Source organism: Petaurus breviceps, unplaced genomic scaffold (genome assembly GCF_028583685.1).
Source record: "Petaurus breviceps papuanus isolate PSGF00001 unplaced genomic scaffold, PetGlider_PUasm1.0 64, whole genome shotgun sequence".
Classification (NCBI taxonomy): Eukaryota; Metazoa; Chordata; class Mammalia; order Diprotodontia; family Petauridae; genus Petaurus; species Petaurus breviceps.
Genome location: NW_027186428.1, coordinates 7183363 through 7209056, shown reverse-complemented (window position 1 = coordinate 7209056; position 25694 = coordinate 7183363). Strand labels below are relative to the sequence as shown.

Below are 25694 nucleotides of genomic sequence, written 5' to 3'. Positions count from 1 at the left end.
CTGTGAGGTACTTGTTCCTACTTTAGAGATGAGTTGTCAAGTGACTTTCCTAGAGTCAGCTAGCTAGTACCTGTGGCAGTATTTGAACCCAATTCTTCCTGACTCCTAGTGTAGCATCATCTCCCCACTTACGCCACGTTGACTCTTATTTTGACACATTCAATAGGATATTTTTGTATTTTGTAAATTGTATATATTCATGTAATGAGAAGCAGGCAGTAAGGTGAGGTAGATAGAGAGGGCTTTCTTTGAGGCTCTGACTCTGACACATACTGGTTGTGTGACCCAGGGCAAGTCCCTTAATTTCTTACTACTAGAGGCAGTCTCTTAAAGACTATATATTTCAAAAGGGGGGCCAACTTGCAATGATAGAAGGAGTTTCCTCACCTGGAAGTTATCTATGCCAATGAAATCACAGGTCTAGTTCTTATCCCTATATACTCATATCTATATATGTGAATATATGGAGTTGCATAGGCAAATAGTGATGATTTGTTCTATTTTCCCTAGGAATTCTTGTACAGCTGTTTGAGACCAAGAAAATCAGATTCATAATATTTTCATTATTAGCTTTTATGACCTTAATAAGGGATACTTTTTAATAAATGCTGTATATTATGGTGTATATGGGTGACTGGTCCCTCATAAGAGTTTTATTTGTTTATTTTTGGTAAATTAAGAAAACATTGTTATGATAGGCTATTTTTATATTATATCTAACCTGAGGCCTCCAGCAAACCCAAGAGCCCCAAGAACTCTAAGGATCTCATACCCTTTCAAGTCTCCATGTGCAGAGGATATAGAACTTCTTGCCTCCTTGCTGCCATCTTCATACTTTGAGGATTCCACCTCTGGGTCAAGGAAAAAAGGGGAACCAGGCTCCACTAGTCTCTTAGGCCTCTTAAAATTGAGATCCCCATTGCTGCATCTGAACTTGAGAGTCCTGAATTGCCCTGGGCCAGACACTTTCTTGTTTCAGCTTCTTGACTTCTCTCATCCTAACTTGGCTAAGTTAGGATGTTAAACCTTCACTGGAGCTACCATTCCTTCAAGTTCTCATTCTGTATCTTGAGCAAATTCTCAGTCACACTCCTAGAAAAAGGCTGTTTATACATGTTGCTTCTGCTTCCTTTCTTCTCTCTCACTTCTCAACACTTTGCAGTCTGGTTTCCAGTCTTGTCACTTCACTGAAACTGCTTTTTCCCAAGGTTAACAATGATTTCTAATTGCCTAATTTGATGGTCTTTTCTCAGTCCTTATCTTTCTTGATCTTTGTCATGTCTGACACTGCTGACCATACTTTCTTCCTGGATACTCTCTGATTTGACATGAAACTCATTTCTCCTGGTTCTCTTCCTACCTGACTTCTCCTCACTCTTCTGAATCATCCACACCATATCCCCTAAGTGTGCATATCACAAGGCTCTGTCCTTTATACTTCTTTCTTACTATGTTCTCTTCCTTACTGACCTCATTGACTTCCATGATTTTAATTATCATCTCTGTGTAGATGACTCATAGATCAGTGGGTTCAGTCTCAGTCTTTCTCCTGACATCTAGTCCCACGTCATGAGTTGCTTATCGGGCATTTCAAACTGGGTGTCCCATAGACATCTTAACCTCAACATATCCAAATTAGAATTATCTTTACCTGCAAACGCGACCCTATTCAGAAATTCCCTATTTTAATTGAAAGAATCATCATGATTCCAGTCTCCCAGGTTCATAGCCTCCTCAGATTTCCTCATCCTACGTATCCAATCAATTGTCAAGTCTTGATATTTATTCCCCCTCGACATTTCTTGTACCTGATGATTTCTACCTACCCATATAGCTAGTGCCTCAATCCTTTGTCCTGGACTGTTGCAGTTGAGTGCTAATGAGTCTGCCTGATTGCAATTTCACTCACTCCAGTTCATCCTCCACATAGCTGCCAGAGTGTTTTCCTTAAGTGTAGGTCTGACCATGTCATCCCCAGTGGCCTCTGATTGCTTTTAGGATAAATTATATACTCTTTTTTTTGGTTTTTAAGACCTTTCACAGTCTTGCACCATTTGCCTTTCCAAATTCATTTTATATTACTCTGATGCACACACTCTATAGTCCAGCCAAACCGTCCTTCTTTTCAAATAGTACTCCATGTCTCCTGTCTGTGCCTTTGCACTGGTTATCCCCGTATACCTGGAATATACTCCCTCCTGATTCCCTTACTCTTTTCAAAACTCAGCTAAAGCACTACCTTTTACATGAAGCCTTTCTTGATCCCTTACCCCCAAGGTGCTGATAGCTTCCTCTTGAAACACCTTGTATTTATTTTTAATTTATTTTTAAAATTTATCTTTACTCTTAATCTGACCCCTCCCCCCCAAAAAAAACCTAAAACAAATAAAATGGGCATTTCTGTCTATGCTAGGACAGAAAAAGAGGATTGTACATGGAAACTGCAGGTCTCTATTATGTATGTATTACTTTTCTTTTTAAGTATTTAATAAATTTATCTTGTTGCTTTTGAAGTTGTCTTGCATCTTTGTTCTTACTTCTGACCTTTGTTATGTTCTCTGTTTTTTAAAAAAAGATATCTCAGTGACCTTTCCTCCCCTCCTCTCTTTTGGAACCAAAAGGAAAAAAAAAAAGCCCTTATGAAAAATATGCATGTCAAGCAAAACAAATCGCCACATTCACTGTGTCTGAAAAAGTATGTCTTATTCTACATCTTGAATCTATAATCTATCTGTTAAGAGGGAGCTTCATCATCAGTCCTCTGGATTCATTGTTGGTCCTTGCATTGATCAGATTTCTCAAGTCTTTGAAAGATAGTGTTTTAAACAATGATATTGTATAAATTGTTCTCTTCTGCTCACTTCAGTCTGTATTGGTTAATACAGGTCTTCCTAGGGGTTTCTCTGAAACCATCCATTTAATAATTTCTTACACTGTATTAATCCTCCTTTATACTCATATCTCATAACTTATTTCGACATTCTCCAATAGATGTATTATACCTCCTTAATTTTCACTTTACTGCTACAAAAAGAACTGCTACAATTTTTTTTTACATGTAGATGCTTTTTGTCCTTTGGTCTCCTTGAGCTAGGCCTAGTAAGAGATATAGATGGGTTATTTACTCTTTATATATTTATGTGTGACTATATTGTCCTTAGGAAGAGGGACCGTTTCATTTTTGTTTTTGTATCTCTAGCACTGAGCACAGTGCATGTCACAGAGTACAGGGTTAAACCTGGATGGGGAAAAAAAATTACATCTTTATTTTACTAGCCTCTAACCAAAATCTAGCATTTCTTTCAGTTGCTTACAAACATTATTCTGGGAAAGGGTCCATAATCTTCACCAGATCGCTGAAGGGTCCATGACACAAAAACCACTGTAGTAGACAATAAATGCTTGTCAGTTGACTGATTCACTAAATCTGTTTGCTCTGTCCTATGTATTAAATATGCCTCTTGCTAACCTGACCAAGTGCTTATCAAGCTTTGTTGAAGTTACCTGGCTATGTACCAACTTTAGTCACTTCATTTTTATTTATAATGCTTAGTAACACATTTTTGCCTGTCTTGTTCAGCCTCCATGCTATCTATGAGTGTTCTCTTAGTTATTTTTATATTCTTTTAGCTCTTTGTCATATTTTCCTTGATATATGTATATATATTTTTTGTGGAAAGAGAATTATTTTGATTCAGTTTTTAACCACATATCTTAAATTATTCTATTTCTCTTTTACATGTTTTAAGAACACAGCTCATTGGGGCAGCTAGGTGGTACAGTGAGTAGAGTGCCTGCCCTGGAGTCAGGAGGACCTGAGTTGGGATCTGGCCTCAGACACATAATACAAAAAAAAAAAACCTAGCTTGTGACCTTGGGCAAGTTACTTAACCCCAATTGCCCTCCAAAAAGCAAAACAAAACACAGCTTATGTTTTAAAAGCTGATCCATTTCTATTTCAGTAAAGAACTAGCTTCGGCAGAACAAAATAAAAATCACATCAACAATGAACTGAAGCAGAAGGAAGAACAGTTGTCCAAATATGAAGACAAATTATTTGATGTTTGTGGGAGTCAAGATTTTGAAAGTGATTTGGACAAACTAATGGATGAAATTGAAAAATCTTCTAAACAACGAGGTTAAATTTATAATTTTTGGACCATTTAAAAATGTGCTCAGAATTCCCTTCATCATACTTTTCCCTTAAATCAAAAAAGTAATTTATACAAATGATATTTAGGAATCTTTGATAAAAAAAATTTAAATAAGTGAATTTTGGGGGAAGGGAAAGGAATAAGCATTTATATAGTACTTAGTATGTTTCCAGGACTGTGCTAAATTTTTTTACAAGTATTTCATTTGGTCCTCATGACAACTATGAGAGATAAGTGCAGTTATTATCATCCGTATTATATAGTTGAGGAAACTGAGGCCTTTTAAGTGTATTCATTCAAGGAATTATAAACAATCGTACTTGTTATAGAAAAGAGGACAATTTTGATATCTCTTCTTCAGATTTATGAAATACCAAATTTAGAAAATTTCATTTTCCTTTCTTAAAAACAGCAATGCTTGCTGGAGCCACCGCAGTTTACTCTCAGTTTATTACTCAGCTAACTGATGAAAACCAGTCGTGTTGCCCTGTATGTCAAAGAGTCTTTCAGACAGAGGCTGAACTACAAGATGTGATAAGTGATTTGCAATCCAAACTTCGCCTTGCTCCAGACAAACTCAAGTCGACAGAATCTGAGCTGAAGAGAAGGGAAAAAAGGCGTGATGAAATGATGGGGCTTAAACCAATAAGGTAAAAAAAATAATAAAACCAAACATTTTTCTTATAGTAGCACTATAAGTATCAAAATTCACCCATCCAAACCAAGTGTTTGTTAGCTAGTCCTTTCTAAAATAAAGTTGAGATGAAAAATTATCTTTTTTTTGGTCTAGAATAAAGTATTAGGTATTGTAGTGAATTCAACTGGCATTGATTGCCTCATGCTGTTATTTTTATTGTTAAAAGAAATTTATTTTTTCAAAAGTAAACCCTTTTTAGTGGAAAGTTCTTAAAGTAGTCGTGAAACAGATAAACTTTTATACTGAATTCTTCAGTGTTGTTTCTAGGGGGTACATTTTTGCAAAATGAAAGTCAGGTTAACAAGCTTTTTATTAAGAGCTTACTATGGTAGAGTAACAGGAGGAAATACAGCAAGGTTCCCCTCCTGTCTCCCCCCACGGACTGCACCCACCACAAAACAAAATGAAACAAAAAGCTCCAAACAAATGTAGAAAGTTCACCAGACCAAATCATGATTGGGAAGTCCATGAGAAAGTCACAAAGAGTCATGTTTCTGACCCAGGTGAGCATGGGGTGACAGAGGTTTATAGGTACTAGGAACAGAGTCTGTCAAGAAGCATGCTGTAGTCACTGAGCTGAGACCATTCCAACCCAGGGACTGAAAGAGTACTGAGGCTGAGCTCAGGAGCAAGGAACAGTCTCAGACCCATGCTGTGGCACTCCAGCCTTGTACAGGGAGTGGGGACAGGCAGTGTTGTCACTTATCACCTAGTTCTTCTGGCAGAGACTGGATTGTCATTTTGCTATGGCTGGTTGGGTATATTGTAGTAGAAGTTCCTTTTCAAATGTGAGTTGAACTAGATGACTGCTGAGGTTTTTTCCAGCTCTGTGATTGTAATACCTATAGTATCTACCTCATAGGGTTGTTGTAAAGTTCAAATGAGCTACTGTGTGTATAACACTTGGCAAATTTTAAATTGGTGTATTACAATAAGAAAGGAAACTTATGAAGCATTTTAATGAAGCATTTTACATACATTTTCTCATTTTAGTGTCACAACAATTCTGAGAGATAAGTGCAACAGATAAAATGACTTCCATGTTACAGATGTGGAACCTGAGGCTAGGAGAGGTTACTTGACTCATCCAGGGTCACACATCTTTCAACCCAAGTCTTTTGTACAAGTCCTTCACCCTATTTATTAAATCATGCTTCTTTTTAAATGTAAAGTTTTCTACTTGGGTTCAAAAACTTAACTTTGTGAGTATGAGTTTGGAGAGTAGTGGCTAGATAGCAGTTTATCTAAAAATGATTTGTGACTTTTAGTAGACTATTATTAAATTTAATAAATATTTATTAGACATCTATTGTGGGCAAGGTACTATGCTAAGTGCTGGGGATACAAATAAGAAAAGACAGTCCTTCCCTTCAAGGGCCTTACAATCTAATGGGGGAAGACAACATACAAAAAGAAGCTGAAAAGCTGGGAGGTAGGGGAAACATCCATCTTGGGACACTGGGCACTGAGTCATAGTCCTCCCTGTAGTTGAAGCCAAGCAGACCTGCTGATAGAAAATGGAGTGACCAGGAAACTTGTTAAGCCCTTTATGAAGAAAGGCTTTGGGAGAAGTTTAAGCTCTGCCCTCTAGGCCTCCATTCAGAGGGGACAGGTAATTGAGGATTAGTTGAGAAGGTATTAAGTATCAAAACTGTAAGGTCAGTATGAGAGAGAGCTAATTCAATCTTAAGACTGCATTTAATGAGGCAGTGTCAAGGACTAGCCCTTCTGTACTCTGCTATGGTCAGACCACATCTAGAGTTTTATTTTCTGACTCCTATGTTTTATGTTTATGTCAATGTCTACTGAAGGACATTTATAAGTAAAGGATGTCCAGGGGGTAATGATGAGGATAGTAAAGGGCCTTGATATCATGTCCATATTAGTATTTGTTGAAGTAAGTGAGAATGTTTAGATTGAAGACATATTAGGAAGGACACAGTTTCAAGTATTTGAAGGGCTGTCATGTGGAAGAAAGCTTTAATTTGTTCTTTTAGGTAGGATTAGGAACCATGGGTATAAGTTATGAAGGAGCAAATTTAGTTGATGGATGTGGTTCAGCTAGGTTCCCATCTCCAGAGCTATTATACAGTGGAAGACGAGGGGTTTTATAGAGAGAAGGCTTGCTCAGGGCATCTGATTTGTTTCCTGCCTCTGATGTCATGGACAAGGAGTCACCAGGCTTTGACTACTCATACCCACATGGTAAAAGTTTCCTGCATAGAAGATTCTGTCATGAAAGATTATAGATATGGAGGAGCATATGGAGAGCAGAGATAGCTTGTTACAACAGGCTATGCCCAAAAAACATGAATTATTGTAGTGTGCATGAGAGAGTGATAGAGTAATCCCACTTTGTTCATTATAAAAGAAGTTTGACTTGGTTGAAATATAGCATTTGGGGTACTCCTCTGTCTTCTGTGCGTGGCTTCATTAGAAACCTTTTACTTGAAAATAAATCTTAACTAGGTAAACAGAAAAGAAGAACAGTATGCACAGTGACCACATGCTGAAAGAGGCAAATTCTGATTTACTGTAATGATCACTTGGTCCCAAAGATGATGGAACACCTTGTCCCTCCTTTCTTTAGAAAGGTGGGAGACTCTAGGTGAAGAATGTTGCATATATGGTTTGATGTGGTTGTTGTGTTTGATGGTTTTGCTTTACTGATTTTCTTTTTTATATATTGGGAAATGACCATAGTAATCAGGCATCAATAACAGCTTAAAATATACTTTCAATATTAAAAATAGAAATTTGACACAATGCTTTGCATATAGTACAGAATTTAGTAAGTGTATGTTGAATATAATTGTTGAACTGAGCTTTTACTTAGAGTTTTGTGTTTGTTTGTTTTTTATCAAGACAAAACATAATTGATTTGAAGGAAAGAGAAATACCAGAATTGAGGAATAAACTACAGAATGTGAACAGGGATATACAGCATCTAAAGGGTGAAATAGAAGAACAAGAGACTCTCTTAGGTACTATAATGCCTGAAGAGGAAAGTGCTAAAGCATGTTTAACAGATGTTACTATCATGGAAAGGTTACAGGTATGTAGAGTTGCTTTTGGAGGGCATAATACTTCTTTAGAATTTTTTTGGGGCAGCTAGGTGGTGCAGTGAATAGAGCACCAATCCTGCAGTCAGAAGGACCTGAGTTCAAATCTAGCCTCATACACTTAACAGTTACTAGCCATGTGACCTTGGGCAAGTCACTTAGCCCCAATTGTCCCACCTTCCCTCCTCCAAAAAAAAAAGGATTTTTTTATAGTTTCATGGTTTTTATCGTTTACTTTCCTGGTCATCATTCCTTATCATTCTCATCAGTTTTCATCCATTAACTTGCAGGCACATTGGTCCCTCAAGTTAACCTTTTGATTTGCTCTTACCAACTTTTCGTTTTGTTCTTCAGTCCCCTTGTCCAATCCTTTGACCTTTTCCAGCAGCTGATTATAAATAGATTTTATATGAGGAAGAGGTGGCCAACATGGTGTGATTTTAAATGGAAATACTTAAATGCAGCTTGTTCTTGACTTTTTAGTCTTACATATAACTGTATAAAAATGTCTTCTTGGAAACCTCTTCTTGCAACAGTCTTACACATAGCATGAGTTCAATAAGAAGGTTTACAGTGCAAAATACTTGCTATTTATCCTCATAACCTTTGCTTTATAGTTTCCACATGATATTAGGCATCTTTTTTAGGAAAGATGAAATGTTATAGATGAAGAAATGACATCTTCAAATTTAAAAGAATCTTCTAGAAAATAAGGGGTTTACAATACTTGGGTATTTGGTGAGTTAACTTAAAATTAAAGAGGAAAGGTGAGCAGTACATCAAAATCAGAATTAGAAAGGAGAACTTCATTGTTGTAGTCTTTCGTTTTGTACTGTATAAAAATGAAAATTCTTTCAAGTTGTTAACAAATATTAGTCAACTTCCGTTTCATTTCTGTATTTTCCTTTGTATGTCATTTGCTTTCCTAACTACATTTTTATTTACTAACATTTATATTTACTATCATTTTTATTGTTTCATTAACTTAATTTCCCCAAAATTAGTTAAACTTTGTAAACCAGGAGTCTATGAGTTATAACATCAGAGTATACGCTCTGGCAGGTTTTACCAAACTGAAAGGCTTCATGGAAAGCCTAGCAGTAGACTGACCATGACTGTCATTCTAGAACCAGCCTATGTTTCTCTACTTATTTGTGGCAACACTCCCTGAGAAAGTCATATACCATTGGTGTCTTTACTTTTTCTTCTCTCTCTCTACAAAACTCCTACATTCTGGCCTTTTCATTCACTGAAATTGCTCTTGCCGTAGTTTCCAGTGATCTCTTAATTACCAAATTTAATAGCCTTTTCTCAATCCTCATCCTTTTTGACCTTCTAGCAGTCTTTAACATGATTGTTCACCATCTATTCTGTCCTCTCTAGGTTTTTATGACATTCCTTCTTTTTTTTTTAATTTTTAAAATTTATTTTTAGTTTCCAAATTCATTTCCACAAGATTTTGAGTTACAAATTTTCTTCCTGTCTTTCCCCTACCCCCCACTCCAAGATAACTAACCTACTGAGCACCCCTTCCCCCAATTTGCTTTCTTTTATATCTTCCTTCATCCCCCCTCTAACTTTCTAGTAGGGCAACATGGATTTCTATACCTCAGTGCCTGTATATCTTATTTCCCAGTTGCAAGTAAAAAACAATTTTTTTAAATTTGTTTTTAAAACTTTGATTTCCGGATTCTTTCCCTTCCCTCCTTGCCTACCCCCACTGGGAAGATAAGCAATTCAGTATAGGTTGTATATGTGTAGTTACACAAAATGTTTCCATAGTAGTTATATTGTGAAAGAATAACTTTTTCCCTCCATCCTGTCCCGCCCCCCACTCATTCTATTTTCTACTTTGACCCTGTCCCTTTTCAAAAATATGTACTTCTAACTACCCTCTTCCCCAATCTGCCCTCCCTTCTGTCATTCCCCCTCTTATCCCCTTCCCCTCTACTTTCCTGTAGGGTAAGATACCTAAATGAGTGTGTATGTTATTCTCTCCTTAAGCCGAATTCAATGAGAGTAAGGTTGACCCATTCCCTTTCACCTTCCTGCTCTTCCCCTCTATTGTAACAGTTTTCTCTTGCCTCTTTTATATGAAATAATTTACCCTATTCTATCTTTCCCTTTCTCCTTCTCTCATTATATTCCTCTCTTACCTCTTAATTTTATTTTTTAGATATCATCCCTTCCTATTCAACTGATCCTGTGCCCTCTGTCAGTGCCTGTATATCTTATTTCCCAGTTGCATGTAAAAAAAAAATTTATATACACACACACACACACACACACACTATTTTTTTAGACATTTGATTTTATAACTTTGAATTCCAGATTCTTTCCCTTCCTACCTCGTCACCCACCCTTACTAGGAAGATAAGCAATTGAATATAGGTTGTACATGTGTAGCTATGCAAAACATTTCCATAGTGGATATATTGTGAAAGACTGACTATATTTCCCTCCATCCTCTCCCACCTCCCACTTGTTCTATTCTCTACTTTAACCCTGTCCCTTTTCAAAAGTGTGTGCTTTTAACTTCCCTCCCCTACAACCTCCCCTCCCCTCCATCAGCCTCCCTCTCATCCCCTTCCTCCCCTACTCTCCTGTAGGGTGAGAGATACCCTATTTAGTGTGTATGTCATTCCCTCCCTAAGCCCAATTCAGTGAGAGTAAGGTTGACCCATTCCCTTTTGCCTTCCTCTTCTTCCCCTCATTTTCCCTTGCCTCTTCTATGTCAGATAATTTATCCCATTCTGTCTCTCCCCTTCTCCTCTCATTATACTCCTCTCTCACCTGTCAGTTTCACCTTTTAAGTATCATCCCTTCCTATTCTATTGGTCCTGTGCCCTCTGTCTATGTATACCTGTACACATATATACACACACTCACATATGTATTCATATGCCCATATATCCTCCCATATAGACATATATATGTATACATGTATATATATATATAAATATACACATATATACACACACACACACATTCATCTTCCCTTCAGCTATTCTTATACTGAGAAAAGTTTTATAAGTTACAATGATCGTTTTTCCACGTAGGAATGGAAATAGTTCAACTTTGATAAGTTCCTTATGATTTCTTTTCCCTGTTTGCCTTTTCATGCTTCTCTTGCTTCTTGTATCTAAATGTCAAATTTTCTATTCAACTCTGGTTTTTTCATCAAGAATGCTTGAAAGTCCTCTGTTTCATTGAATGAATATATTTCCCCCTGAAACATGATACTCAGTTTTGCTGGGTAGGTGATTCTTGGTTTTAATCCCAGCTCCTTTGCCCTCCGGAATATCATATTCCAAGCCCTTCAGTCCCTCCATGTAGAAGCTGCCAGATCCTGTGTTATCCTGACTGTGTTTCCACAATATTCAAATTGTTTCTTCTTGGCTGCTTGTAATATTTTCTCCTTGATCTGGGAAGTCCAGAATCTGGCTATAATATTCCTAGGAGTTTTCTTTTGGGGATCTTTTTCAAGATGTGATTGGTGAATTCTTTCAACCTCTATTTTGTCCTCCGGTTCTAAAACATCAGGGCAATTTTCCTTGAGAATTTCTTGAAGGATGATTTCTAGTTTCTTTTTTTGGTCATGGCTTTCAGGTAGTCCAATAATTTTTAAATTATCTCTCCTGGATCTATTTTCCAGGTCAGTGGTTTTCCCATGAGATATTTCACATTGCCTTCTATTTTTTCATTTGTTTGAATCTGTTTAACAGTATCTTGATTTCTCATAAAGTCACTAGCTTCCATTTGCTCCAATCTAATTCTGAAAAAATGATTCTCTTCAGTGAGCTTTTGAGATTCTTTTTTCCATCAGGAAAATTCGGCTTTTTAAGGCATTCTTCTCATTGGCTTTTTGGGCCTCTTTTGCTCTTTGAGTTGGTCTATTTTTATTTTTTTTATTTTAAGCAATTGGGGTTAAGTAACTTGCTCAAGGTTACACGGCCAGTTATTTCTGGGTGTGGTAGTAAGTATCTGAGCCTGGATTCGATCCCAGGTTATCCCAACTCTGGGGCCGCTGCTTAGTGAGCCACCTGGCTGCCCCGATTGTTTTTTCTTTTTTCTTTTTTTTATTTTGGAGGGCTGTTGGGGTTGGTCTATTTTTTAAAGTGTTATTTCCTTCAGTATTTTTTTGGGTTTCCTTTAGCAGGCTGTTGACTTGCTCTTCATGATTTTCTTGCATCATTCTCATTTCTCTTCCCAATTTTTCTAACACTTTTCTTACTTGATTTTCAAAATCCTTCTTGAGCTCCTCCATGGCCGGTAACCAGTTCCTATTTTTCTTGGAAGCTTTTGATGCAGGAGTTTGGGCTTCATTGACTTCTTCTGGTTCCATGTTTTGATCCTTTTTGTCCCCAAAAAATGATTCTATGGTCTGGTTGCACTTCCTCTGCTCATCTTGCCAGCCAATTGTTTGACTTGTGAGCTCTTTGCCACAGTAGAACTCTGCTTCCAGAGTGGGGAGAGCTTTGTCCCAAATTGCTGGGGTTTTCAAAAATGCTGTCAGAGGTCTGAGGAGGGTGCCCTCTCTATAGCCACCACAGTCTCTGGCACACAGGCATTTCTCACTCCTGGACCACCACCCAAGGCCATAATCCAGATCCATGCAGGTCAAAGCAAGAGCAGTTGCCCTCTAAATGGTCCCTTGGTCCCCCTACAGTCTGAAGACCAGGAAGTCTGGAGACAGCCACATGGCAACAGCTGTAGCCACCACACCTCCACTGCCACAGGGGCTGGACCAATATCTTCTCTCACCCAGTTCAAACAGAGTTCCCCCCTGACCTTTTACTCTTTCTTTGGTGTTTATGGGTTGCGAAGTCTGGAAACTTCCACAGCTACTGGTGATTCACTCTCCTGAAGTCTGCTCTGGCCCGTCTGTTCTGCTGGTCGGGGCCGCCCCGGGTCTGGGACTGTGTGACTCATGTGGGACTGTGCTTGGCTCCCAGCTTGGTGTGATAGACCCTTCCTGTCCACCTTCCAGGCTGCCTTCAGTGGGAGATTTGTTTCTCTCTGTCACTTTGTGGGTTCTGTAGCTCTAAAATTTGTTTAGAGTCATATTTTACAGGCATTGGAGGTGGTTGTGGCTGGAGCTCATGGAATTTCCTGCCTTTACTCCACCAACTTGCGACATTCCTTCTTCCTGGTTTTTCTTCTACCTGTCTATTCCTTCTCAATCTTCTTTGCTACGTCTTTGTCCAGGTCATGGTCATATGGGATACCCCAAGGATCTGTCCTGGGTCTTCTCCCCTCAGTGCCAACTTGCTTGCAGTCATACCAGCTCCCATGAGCACAGTCTATTATGTGAATGATTCTAAGATCTCTATATCTTAGGCCTGCTCTTGCTCCTGAGCTCCTATTTCACATCATCAGTTTCCTTTTGGACATCTTGAAGCAGATATCCTGTAGATATCTCAAACTCATGTATCCAAATACATTATCTTTTTCCTCAAACACTCTCCTCTTCCTAATTCCTTTATTACTTTTGGGGTACCATCATCCTCCCAGTCACCTGGGCTTGAAACCTAAGTGTTATCCTAGGTTCCTTATTCTCTGTCAACACCCATATCCAGTCTGCTGTCAAATCTTGTCATTTCTACCTTCACAACATTTCTTATTTATGGCCCTTCCCTACTCACACAGCCTCTGCCACGCTGATGTAGACCATCATCTCCTCAAAGCTGGACTATTACAATAGCCTGCTGGTTGGTCTCCCTCAAGTGTCTCCTTACTCTAATCCATTTTCTGTTAAACTGCTAGATTTTCCTAAAATGGAGGTCTGACCATGTTTCCCCACCCCCTAGATCACCCTCCAGTGGCTCCCTATAAAATACTTTTCTTGACTTTTACAGCCTTTCACAACCTGGCCCCTTCCTATTTTTCTAGTCGTCTTACTCATTACTCCCTTCTTCCTACTCTTACCATCCAATTTCACTGGCCTTCTTGCTATTCTTTGCACTTGACACTCTGTCTCCTCGCTCCATCCATTTTCACTCTCTATCTCCCATGCCTGAAATCCTCCCTCTCCTAACTCTGCTGCTCGGCTTTCTGCAAGACTCAGTTTAAATCCCACCTTCTACTAGAGGCATTTCTCAGTGTTACCCTACTTCTAGTACCTACACTTAGCACAATACCTGTTCTATTTATATTCAGTTTGAAGATTCTGAATAACAGAATGCATTCACTGTATTGTACAAAATTTTTTTAATGAAATAACTTTTTTATTTTTAAGATGGAACTTAGAGATGTTGAACGAAAAATTGCACAACAAGCTGCTAAGCTACAAGGCGTAGATTTGGATCGAACTGTTCAACAAGTAAACCAAGAAAAGCAAGAAAAACAGCATAGATTGGACACAGGTGAGATAGAAAATTCAATCTTTCCAAAATGATGACTTTTATTATGTAAAACACCTCTTTTACCCCTTCTTCCTTGTTGCCCCAATAGAAATTTTTGTCACCTTTCTTCAGATTGATAATGATAGATCAACTTAAACAGCCATTCAGTTAAATGAGGTAATGTAGGGGTTAGATAAATACCCCTACATTATGGTAGATGTATGGGATACTAATATGAAAAATAACATCAAACTCTACCTTATGTCACCCAAATGAATGATAAAAAGATATAAGCTGGGCAAAGGAATGGGTGTCTAAAATAATTACTTTTATTAGTCTTTCAGATGTATTCTTATATATTTATATAGACAGATAGGTATGAATGTAACTACATGAGAAGGAAGAGATTATCTTTAGCTGAAGTTGTCAAATCTTCAAAAAGGATATGGTACCCAAGTTGAATCTTGAAGGAAGAATGGGATTTTAATAGGTGAAGTTAAGGAAATAATATGTTCTAAGGATGTGGGATGGTCTGTGCAAATTCATGGAAAAGGGAGGAAAACAGAACAGCTGGTAATCCTTTTTGGCCAGAATGTAGAATACATATGAAGGGGAATAGAGTAAAATATAGACATATCTTGGAGATACTATAGGTCTTGGTTCCAGACCACAGCAACAAAGTGAATATCACAATAAAGCAAATCACAAATTTTTTTGTTTCCCAGTGCATTTAAAAGTTATATTTATACTATATTGTAGTCTTTTGAAGTGTGCAGTAGTATTTTGTCTAAAAAAAGTACATACCTTAATTAAAAAGACTTTATTTCTAAAAAATGCTACCAATATTTGAACCTTCAGTAAGTTGTAATCTGCTGGTAGGTCTTGCTTCAGTGCTGATGGCTGCTGACTGATTAGGGTGTGAGTTGCTAAAGGTTGGGGGTGACTGTGGCAGTTTCTTAAAATAATGCAACAAAATTTGCCACATTGACTCTTCTTTTCACTTGAACACTTAGAGGCCATTGTAGCGTTATTAATTGGGCTAATTTCAGTATTGTCTCAGAGAATAGAGAGGCCAGAGGAGAGGGAGAGAGATAGGGAATGTCCAGTTGATGGAGCAGTCAGAACATATGCAACATTTATTAAGTCTGCGGTCTTATGTGGGTGTGGTTTGTGGCATTCCAGAAGAATTACGAAATAGTAAAATCAAAGATCATTAATCACAGATCACCATAACAGATATAATAATAATGAAAAAGTTTGAAATATTGCTAGAATTACCAAAATGTGACAGAGACAAGATGTAAACACATGCTATTCAAAAAATGGCACTGATAGACTTCCTCAATACAGGATTTACACAGGCCTTCAGTTTGTAAAAAGTGCAGCATCTGTGAAGTGCTATGAAATGAGGCGTGCCAGTAATTCTAGAAAAGCAGCTTAGATCTTACATGTGGAAAGCCTTAATTGCCAGGCTATTTTCATAAAATGTGTATAAGACATAAAATATATCAAATTAATAATCAACGACAGTGTACACTCGGGGGAGGGGTAATGATGTTAGTTGCTGGATTGTTTCTTATGTATTGCAGGGAGTGTTTACTACAGTGGTGCAGATTGCTGCTCATCCATGCCCACTTGTTCTCGATGACTCTTGCGCACGTTCTCATAAATCTTCTATAAGTGTTCTAAGTGCCTTCTTGCTCTCTTAACATCATACGCCTAGCAATAGTCAGGTTGTCCGTCCCTCACTTTGGCTGCGTGACAAGCTTTGTTGTTGTTCAGTCATTCAGTCTCTTTCGACTCTTCATGACCCCATAGCACACCAGGCCCTTTCATTCTCCACTTTCTCCCGAAGTTTGTTCATACTCATGTTCATTATGTCCATGACACGATCCATCTCTTTCTCTGCCGTTCTCTTCTCCTTCTGCTTTCAATCTTTCACATGACAAATTTGTCTCCCCCGTATGTGTCTTGGCAGCTGGACTCTCAGATATTTTATATATTCTGCCTTTTTAAACTTACATCATCACAGCTGTCCCCAGTATCCTTCTTCCTCCCTCGCCCAGAAAATCATCCTGTATGACAAACAGCATATTTTTTTTAATGGGGAAAAAAAAATCAGCAAAATTGATTGATATGCTAAAAAAAGGCCAAAATCATGTGCAGTGTGTAATTCCTATGTATTTCTCACCCCATGAAGGCATGGATCAAGTCTGTCTCATATTTCATCATTTGAGTTATACTTCATCTTTATAATTTTGTTACATTCATTTTTAATTTTTTGGTGTATGATTTTCTTTCTGTTTATTGTGTTGGCTCTTCTTACTGTACTCTGCATATATTCATGTAAATCTTCCCATGCTTCTCTATATTCACTACATACATAATTTCTTAGAGTACAGTAGTATACAATTACATTCATTTACCAGAACTTGTTGAACCATTCCCCAGTCAATGGGCATCTTCTTTGTTTCTAGTTTTTTGCTCTCACAAAAACAAAAAATGCTGCTATAATTGGTGTATATGGAAACTTTCTTTTTATTGATGGATTCCTTAGCCTAATAATGAAATTTCTGGTTCAAATGGTATTACAGATATCTTAGTCACTTTGTTTGTATAATTCCAAATTGTTTTCCAGAATGGTTGTGCCATTTCACAGCTCCACCAACAATATGTTAGTGTGCCAATCATTCCATAATCCCTCCAACATTGAGTGTTGCCATTTTTTGTTATTTTGCCCATTTGTAGCATGTGAGGTAAAACCTCAAGAGTTGTTTTGATTTGCATTTCTCTTATTATTAGTGATTTGGAGCATTCTTTCTTATGAATATTTTGTAATTCTTCTTTTGAGAAATGTTTGTTAATATTCTTTAACCACTTGTCTTTTGGGAAATGGCCATTGGTCATTACTCATATTTCTGTCATAATTTTGAATAGAATATCTTTTCTCAGTTCTCAAAGAATTCTTCTTTGAGTGGAATATCTTTCTGCTGTTTTTAATAGGGAAACATCTTTCTGGGTTTTATTGGTAATATAGAAAAAGGCCAGTGATTTTATGGGTTGTTCTGTATTTCTTACTCTACAGTTAATCTTAACATATCTCCCATCTTTTCCAAGTGTCTTCTAAATTAAAACCTTTTTCCTTATAGTCCTGAGTCTGTGCCTTAATAGTAATACTGAATGGCAAATGGGAAGGGTAGAGGACTAGAAATGTCCATTGATTGTCATGCTTTTAGATTGAATGGCAAGGATAATTTTTGGAAGGAGCTGTCTCTATTTACTGATTAATGTTAATGTGACTATCAGTGGATGACTTCTAGTTCTCTTGTTCAGTGTGGGCTCAGCTATTTTTGAAGATAGCAGTTGTAACATCTTTAGACATATTAAAGTTGGACATGATGATTGGAAGGAAGAAAATACCCTTGAAATTAATAGGGAAGTTTTCAGGGAGAAGAACGTCTAGGGAAAATACAATGAGTTCTGTCTCAGGCACATTGGCATTCAGAATGCCTGTGGGACATCTAATTTGCAGTGTCTTAACAGGCGGTTGGTGATGGAGCTCATGACAGACTAGGGTTAGATATGTTTATTTGGGAATCATTTGCATAGGGATGGTGATTGAACCCCTAATATCAAGTGATATCACCAAGCAAGATATTATAGAGGGGAGAAGAAAAAAAGACATCAAGGACAAAGCCTTAGGGTACAATGCACAGTTGGGAAAATGACATAGATGACTAACCAGCAAAGTAGCTGAGACAGAATAGAGATATATATAGAGATATTATATCCCCAGCATGTGACACAGTGCCTGGCACAAAGCCGTGCTTAATGACTGTTTATTGACTGACTGAATGTGTCCAAAAACCAGACAGAAGAAAGTATCCAGGAGGAGAAAGCAGTTAATATTGTCAGATGCTACAGAGGTCAATTTTTAAAAAGCCATTTGAGTGGGAAGTTAAGAGATCATGAGTAACTTTTGAGAGAGCATTTTTAGGTGAATGATATGGTTGGGTGCATGGATTTGAGAAGTGAGTGAAGGAGAGGAAGTAAAGGCAACAAAAGAAGACTGCTTTCTCTAAGAATTTAGCTGTGAAAGGGAGGAGAAACAGAAGATGATAGCTTGAGGACAGTCTAGTTAAATGAGGGCTTTTAAGTATGGGAGAGACCTGGATGTATTTGTAGGCAGCAGGAAATGAGCCAATTTATAGGGAGAGGTTGACAGAGAGAGGCAAAGATTGTAGGGATACTCTGCCGGAGGGGAGGGAATTAAGGATATAAGTGGAAGGATTAGGTATGAGGAGAAAGGTACACATGTTCTCAGAGACTAGAGTAAAAGAAGAGAGAATCTTTGACTCCTCACTTTACCTTCATTCCCCAAATTCGACTTATAAAAGACTTATGAAGTCTTTTGTGTGTGTGTGAAACAATTGAGGTTAAGTGACATGCCCAGGGTCACACAGCTAGTAAGTACCAAGTATCTGAGGCTGAATTTGAACTCAGGTCCTACTGACTGCTCTGCCCACTGCACCACCTAGCTGCCCTGACTTATTAAATCTTATATCGACCTCCATATCAGTCCCCTCACATAATGACCACCCTAATTCACATCCTCATTACTTCTCACCTGAACTGTTTCAGTCCATCCTTTATGGATGCCAAAGTGACATTCCAAATCACGACTCTTCCCTGCTCAGTAAACTCCACTGGTTGTCTTTGGGGACCTTTAGGATCAAATACAGACTTTTCTTTTTTGCACTTACAATCTGACTCCAATTTCCAGTTTCGGGTTCATTATATATGACTCCCTTTCACACACTGTTGAGTAAATAGACTGACTGGGTTTCTTGATGTGCCTCATACATAGCAACATTCCTTGGAATGTATTTACTCCTCTCATCATGTATACATGATGTCTCTCACAATAATAATAATAATAATAATAGCATACAATTATATAGTGCCTACTATGTTCCCAGCATTTTAAAAAATGATGTCATTTGATCCTCACAACAGAGGTTAATTGTTTTGTCCAGGATCACTGGATTTGAACTCAGGTCTCTCTGACTCCAGGCCCATTGCTTCTCCACTACACCAAGCTATCCTTGATAAAATGTAAGTTTCTGGAGGATAGGGACTGTCATACTAGGGATACGTAGCATATATTAACTGATTAATAAATGCTTGTAAATTGATTAATTAATGTACAGTCTGACAGTACTTTTTGCTTGAAAATGGACTTCTAATACTTTTTCTTGTTTTACAGTGGTAGATGTTGAGTGATACAATATTTTCATCTTTGATGGCATGTGTTTTCATTGTAGTTTCCAGTAAAATTGAGTTGAATCGTAAGCTTATACAAGACCAGCAAGAAAGAATCCAACACCTAAAAAGTACAGTAAATGAACTTAAATCAGAAAAACTTCAGATATCTAGTAATCTGCAACGTCGACAGCAGCTGGAGGAACAGACAGTAGAATTGTCTACAGAAGTGCAGTCTTTACATCGAGAAATAAAAGTAAGAATATATAAATTGACATACACCATATGTGAAAACAGTTTGGAAAATAACAAGGGATTATTATTATTTGATTTCCCCCTGTTTTATCCTTTCAGTTAACAAAATTATTTAGGGGGAGACATCATAAATGTCTTCCAATATTTGAAGGCCTATTATGGGAAAGAAGGTAGAAGTGTATTTTGTTTTGAGAATTTGGGAGTAGGATCGGTATCTGTGACTTAAGAGAGGCAAATTTTAGCTAAATATGAAGAATTACTTCCTAACAATTAAATTATTGAAAATGAGGTCAGGTTCTTTATTAGACAGTAAGATTCCCATTATTTAAGTAAAGACTGGATGACTACCTATTAGGGATAGGAATTCCTGCTTGGGTTGGATTAGAACCAAGGGTCCTTAACTATTTTTATGTGTGATTTTATATGTGATATGTAACAGCCTTTGGCAATCTGGTAAAGTCTATTGGGCCTCTTCTTAGAATGATGTTTTTAAATGTATAAAACAAATTCATAGGATTACAAAGAAAACCACTTACATTGCAATATACTTATCAAAATATTTCATAAAATAGTATCATGCACCTCAAATTAAGAACCCTCAGACTAAGGTTGTTTCCAGCTCTTAAGCTTCTAGGGTTGTATTACAACTTGAGAAATGGAGCCATTTTAATTAAACTTTTAGATTTACTATCAGAGTTATTTTTTATATTCCTTAAGTCCTGATAAATGTATGACAGAATATCGTTATAGTTCTATATACGTAGATTAACAAGAACAAGGCAGAAACATAAATAAAAACATAAATAATAAACATAAATTTAAAAAACATAAATAAAAACACCACCTCACCCACAAACTGCTTTGCCTGTAAAATCTATGTTAAAATAGCCCTAAGAATTGTCCTAGAGACATGTCATAGTACAGATCATGGGATAATATGAAGCCATTCTTCCTTAATGTGTATGCATTTCTTTTTTTTAATTTTAGGATTCAAAAGAGCAGCTGTGTCCTTTGGAAGCCACTCTGGTAAAATTGCAGCAAGAAAAAGAAGAATTAATTAACAAAAAGAATACAAGTAACAGTGCAGTACAGGAAAAAGTAAGACTTCACTTGTAAAGATTGTATATGTTTTTCATGAAATTGCTTTTTACTTTAGAACACTCATGAACAGTTTCTTCCCTTTCAAATGACTGTCTTGAGCTAGATGGTCTCTGACGTGCTTTTGGTACTTAACATTCTGTGATTCTAGTAGTTATGTTTAGATTTTTTTTTTCCTGAGGGCTTTCATTCTTTATCTGAGTCCTACTCTTGTGGCCCTGGATTCTTAAAAGACCTTTGCAGCCAAACAGTTTCTGTTGGATCTAACTCACCCAAGGCAGAGACGCTTTGAACGTAGCCCTGGAAACAAGTCAAAAGTATATTGTTTAAGGTTCAGCCTGGGTAAAAAGATTAGGAAAGACTAGACTCATCACAAAAGGTTGGCTAGGAGTAGCCATACTATTAAAATAATGGATCTTTCAGTGTATCACAAAATGGTCTTGTTTATACATATTCTGTAATGGATATCTGATCTTATTGATTCAGTTCCCTCCATTGATGCAGATGGCAACCCATCTTGCCTGCCTATCCTATATAATTCACCTATGGTCCCTCTAAAGTTTGTCACAGGGGATCTACCCAGTTTGCTGGTGGCCTAAAGGACTTATATTCAAAAGAACCTATAAAGCTTCTAGCAAGCAAATATCTGACTTAACTAGAAATGGAAAAATTATTGACAAAGACAACATCAAGTTAGGCTATGAACTTGTTCATAAAAATCTCATTAAAAAAGTTGATGTATGATTTTGTGCTGCATTGTCCCCAAAAGCAGAGAAGAATTGATGTTTAACATAGAAAAAATATTTTCTTGTAAGTTGATCAAAGTTATAATGTCAGTTTTAATCATTATCTCATAGTCCCATTGTATTAGATTTTGCAGTTTATAGAAGTGTGAGATGCTAAAGTTGACAGGACTTCAAATCACTTGTTGAATTCCTCCATTTTATGAGGTGAGGGATTGGGGAGTGGGGGCATACCCAATGCAAAGCAATACAGCAAGTTGAAGCCTAGCTTCTAGTCCTAGCTTGGCTACAGTTTGATGCTCTGTTTACCCAGACATGCTGTTAAGCATTTCGTGAGAAAAAAAAAATCTTTTTTAAAATACTTTGTACATGTCTGTATGTAATGCTAAGAAATGGTTTAAACTAACGAATTAATGTCTTTCTACAGTTAAATGATATCAAAGAGAAGGTTAAAAATATCTCTAGTTGTATGAAAGACATTGAGAACTATATTCAAGATGGAAAAGACAGCTACAAAATGGTAATTTAAAGCCTAAAATAATTAATTTGATTAAGCTTATGACATTTTTTGTATACTTACAAATTTGTCCCTTTTTTTGTAGCAAAAAGAAGCTGAGCTCGATAAAGTAATAAGTCAATTAAATGAATGTGAAAAACAAAAAGACAAGATAAGTAAGGAAAGGGAGACAATGAGACAAGACATTGATATGCAAAAGGTAGGTATTCTTTGTTGCCTGTGGCTTAATGGTAAGGCATATGCCATGTGATTTAAATGATGGGAAGGTTTGAACTAGCCCTCTACATTAAATATGTTCTTAAAAATTACTGTAAAGTAAATATTTCTTTATGCCAAATCATTTTTCTGTTGACATTTATTTACAGTTAATAAAGTACAGGAACAAAAGGCTAATCTCAGAAAATAGGATCATAGATCTAGAAATAGAAGGGGTTCTGGAAGCTATCTAGTCCAACCCCCTTACTTTATAGATGAGAAAACTGGGACCAAAGGAAGTTACGACTTCCCAAGACCACACAGATACTGTCAGAGCCAGGATTTGAGCCCAACTCCAGTGTTTCCAGAGCTAGTGTTCTTTAAATAAAACTGCCTAGTTTTTGTGCACAACCATTAGCCTCTTGCTTCTATTGTTTCTACTCTGAATTTGTTGTTTTATCATGTTTTAATGCTTGATTTGGCTAATTAGTTGTTAAAATCATCCTTTCTTTTGGAAATGCTTCTACAAGTAAGTATATCTATAAAAGCTGTCCCAGTAAGCTTGTCTACACCTTCCTTTGCTGTAAGTCTAGGAATTTCTATGAATATGAATGAAATGTCAAATTTACAGAGTATCCTTGCTGTAATTTTTATTTTTATTTTATTTATTTTATTTTTTAAAGCAATTGGGGTTAAGTAACTTGCTCAAGGTTAATCAAGTCAACTGTATAACAGAATGCCTAATTATTATAGGTTTCAATGAAAAGTATAAAAATATTTACAACTTTTGCTTACCTTTTTAGCTTACCTAAATATGAAACTCAGTGCGATTTGCAAATCATTGACCTTTTATGAGTTGGTCCCTAAATTATATAAAATTGGGTAGGATATTGGTACAATTGGACAATAGCTAGACCCACCAAATCTTGGAACTGGAAGAGACCTTAGAAAACATCTAGAGGCAGGAAGACCTGAGTTTAAATCTGGTTTTAAGCAGTGGCTGGGTGACAAAACTTCTGTCTTCACGAGAGTAGGGACCATTTCAGTTTTTGTGAAAAACAGTGCCTGACAGAAAGATGTTTACTAAATGCTTGATTGATCCAAAAAGAGACACCTGAACTAAAAACCTTGAAGGAAGCTAATCATTTTAGGAGGCAGATATGAAGAGGGCATTTCAGGTGTGGAGAACAGTCTTGCAAAGGTACAGAAATAAGAGATGGAATGTTAACTTAGGGGGAAAAACTAGTCGGCCAGTTTGTCTAGAACATGTAGTGCATGAAGGGGAATAATATAAACTAAGTCTGAGAATGGACGTAGGGGCCAGATCGTGGAGAGCCTTAAATACCAGGCTGCTCAATTTTCTCTCTCTCTATATATATGTATGAATATATGTATATGTATACATGTTTATACATATGCATGTATGTATATATGTATTGTATTTAAAGGGAACAGGGACCCACTTAAGGTTTTGGAGCACAGATTTGATGAGTAGCTGTTTGATGTGGAAAGAGGGAAGATTTGAAGGAGATCTATTAAGAGGCTATTATAAAAGTCCAAGTGAAAGATGATGGGAATCTGCACTAGGGGAGTGATCATGTGAACGGAGAGGAAATAAATGTGAGAGGTGTTGTAGAGGTGGAATAGATAAAAATCTGGCAGCTGCTTGGGTATGGGAAGTGAAAGAGAGGGAAGAATCAAAAATTACTCTGAGGTTACACAGTCAACTGGTAACTGGTCAGGTAACTGGAAAGATAGTGAAGTGATACCTTATACCTCAGCAAAAGTAGATATGTTTGGAATGTGATATCTGGTTATGTTAAGTTTGAAATGATGATGACGATGATTATAATAGATCTAGGCAGTTTACAAGTGTTACTGTATTTGATCTTCACAACAGCCCTGTGAGGTAGGTGCTGTTATTATCCCTATTTTACAATTGAGAGAGCAGGGAAACAAGTGATACCTACTGTGTCACCTAGCTGAGGGACATTCAAGTGGAGATGCCCACTTGGTGAAGACAAGATGTAATTTAGGATAGAGGGAGTCATCTGTGTTGAGATGATAACTGGACCCTTGAGAGCTGAGATCACCAGGAGAGTAAGTGTAAAGAGAAAATAGTCCCCAAACATAACCTTGTTGCTCGACTGCCTTAGTGAGTTGAAGATAGTAAATGATCTAGTAAAGGGAGAACACCAAGAGGAAGCAGTATCACAGAAACCAAAGAAGTAACCACGAGGGAAGGATGTTTGACTGTGGAGACTGCAAAGAGATAAAGCAGAATGAGGACTAAGAAAAGCCATTATATTAGCAGTTAAAATATAAATAACTTGGGAGAGAGCAATTTCAATAGCATAGTGTTCTAGGGAGCCAGGTTATAAAAGGCTGACATGAGGACATGGAAGCAGCAAGTGTAGACAACTTTTTATTTTTTTCTTTATTAAATTGATTTGCTTATTTACTTTTAGTTTACAACATTCAGCTCTACAGTCCCTTGAGTTTCAGATTTTCTCCCCCTCCCTGCCCTTCCCCCTGCGTTATGGCAGCATTTACTCAAATATAGGATCTACAAATATCTTCACATTAATCATTAGTCAGGTTGTAAAGAAGGATTATAACTGATGGGATGATCAGTAGGAAAGAGAAAAGAAACACAGCAAGCAGTTTGTTTCAGTCTACATTCAGACTCTGCATCTCTCTCTCTGGATGTGGATATCTCTTTCTACCATGAGTCTTTTGGAGTTGTCTTATAACCTTACATTGCTGAGAGAAGCCCAATCTATTGAAGTTAGTTGTCACACGTATGTTGTGTCTGTGATTGTGTACAAATTTCTCCTGGTTCTGCTCTTCTCTCTCAGCATCAGTTTATGTAAGTCTCTCCAGGTTATTATGAAGTCTGTCTGCTCCTCATTTCTTATAGCATAGTAGTATTCCATTACACTCATATCCCACAACTTGTTCAGCCATTCCCTAATAGATGGGCATCTCCTTGATTTCCAATTCTTTGCCCCCACAAAAAGAGCTGCTATAAATATTTTTGTACATACAGGTCCTCCTCCCACTTCTCTGATCTCTTTGGGATATAACCCTAGAAGTGGTATTGCTAGGTCAAAGGGCATGCACTTATTTATAGCCCTTTGGGCATAGTTCCAGATTGCTCTCCAGAATGGCTGGATCAGTTCACAACTCCACCAACAATGCATTAGTGTTCCAATTTTTCCACATCCTCTCCAGACAACTCTTTAGAAGTTGGGCTAGGAGAGGGAAAAGTTATACAGGATGATAACTTAAGGTGACAACCTGGGCATTTTTGTGGACAGCAGGGTAGATAGAATAAGGAGAGATTAGAGATGATAAAGAAAATTAT

The 25694-nt window shown here is 37.2% G+C and overlaps 1 protein-coding gene across 4 annotated transcripts in view; it reads left to right on the top strand.

The window, feature by feature from the left end:
* Positions 1-25694, top strand: part of RAD50 (RAD50 double strand break repair protein) — an 81969-nt gene that overhangs the window by 27876 nt on the left and 28399 nt on the right. For all 4 annotated transcript variants that reach the window (XM_069103859.1, XM_069103861.1, XM_069103863.1 and 1 more), the window contains exons 13-20: positions 3963-4138; positions 4567-4804; positions 7717-7906; positions 14152-14278; positions 19582-19775; positions 20762-20872; positions 22043-22135; positions 22218-22331. In XM_069103859.1, the coding sequence (XP_068959960.1) occupies positions 3963-4138; positions 4567-4804; positions 7717-7906; positions 14152-14278; positions 19582-19775; positions 20762-20872; positions 22043-22135; positions 22218-22331 (1243 nt within the window). The remainder of the gene's footprint in view (positions 1-3962; positions 4139-4566; positions 4805-7716; positions 7907-14151; positions 14279-19581; positions 19776-20761; positions 20873-22042; positions 22136-22217; positions 22332-25694) is intronic.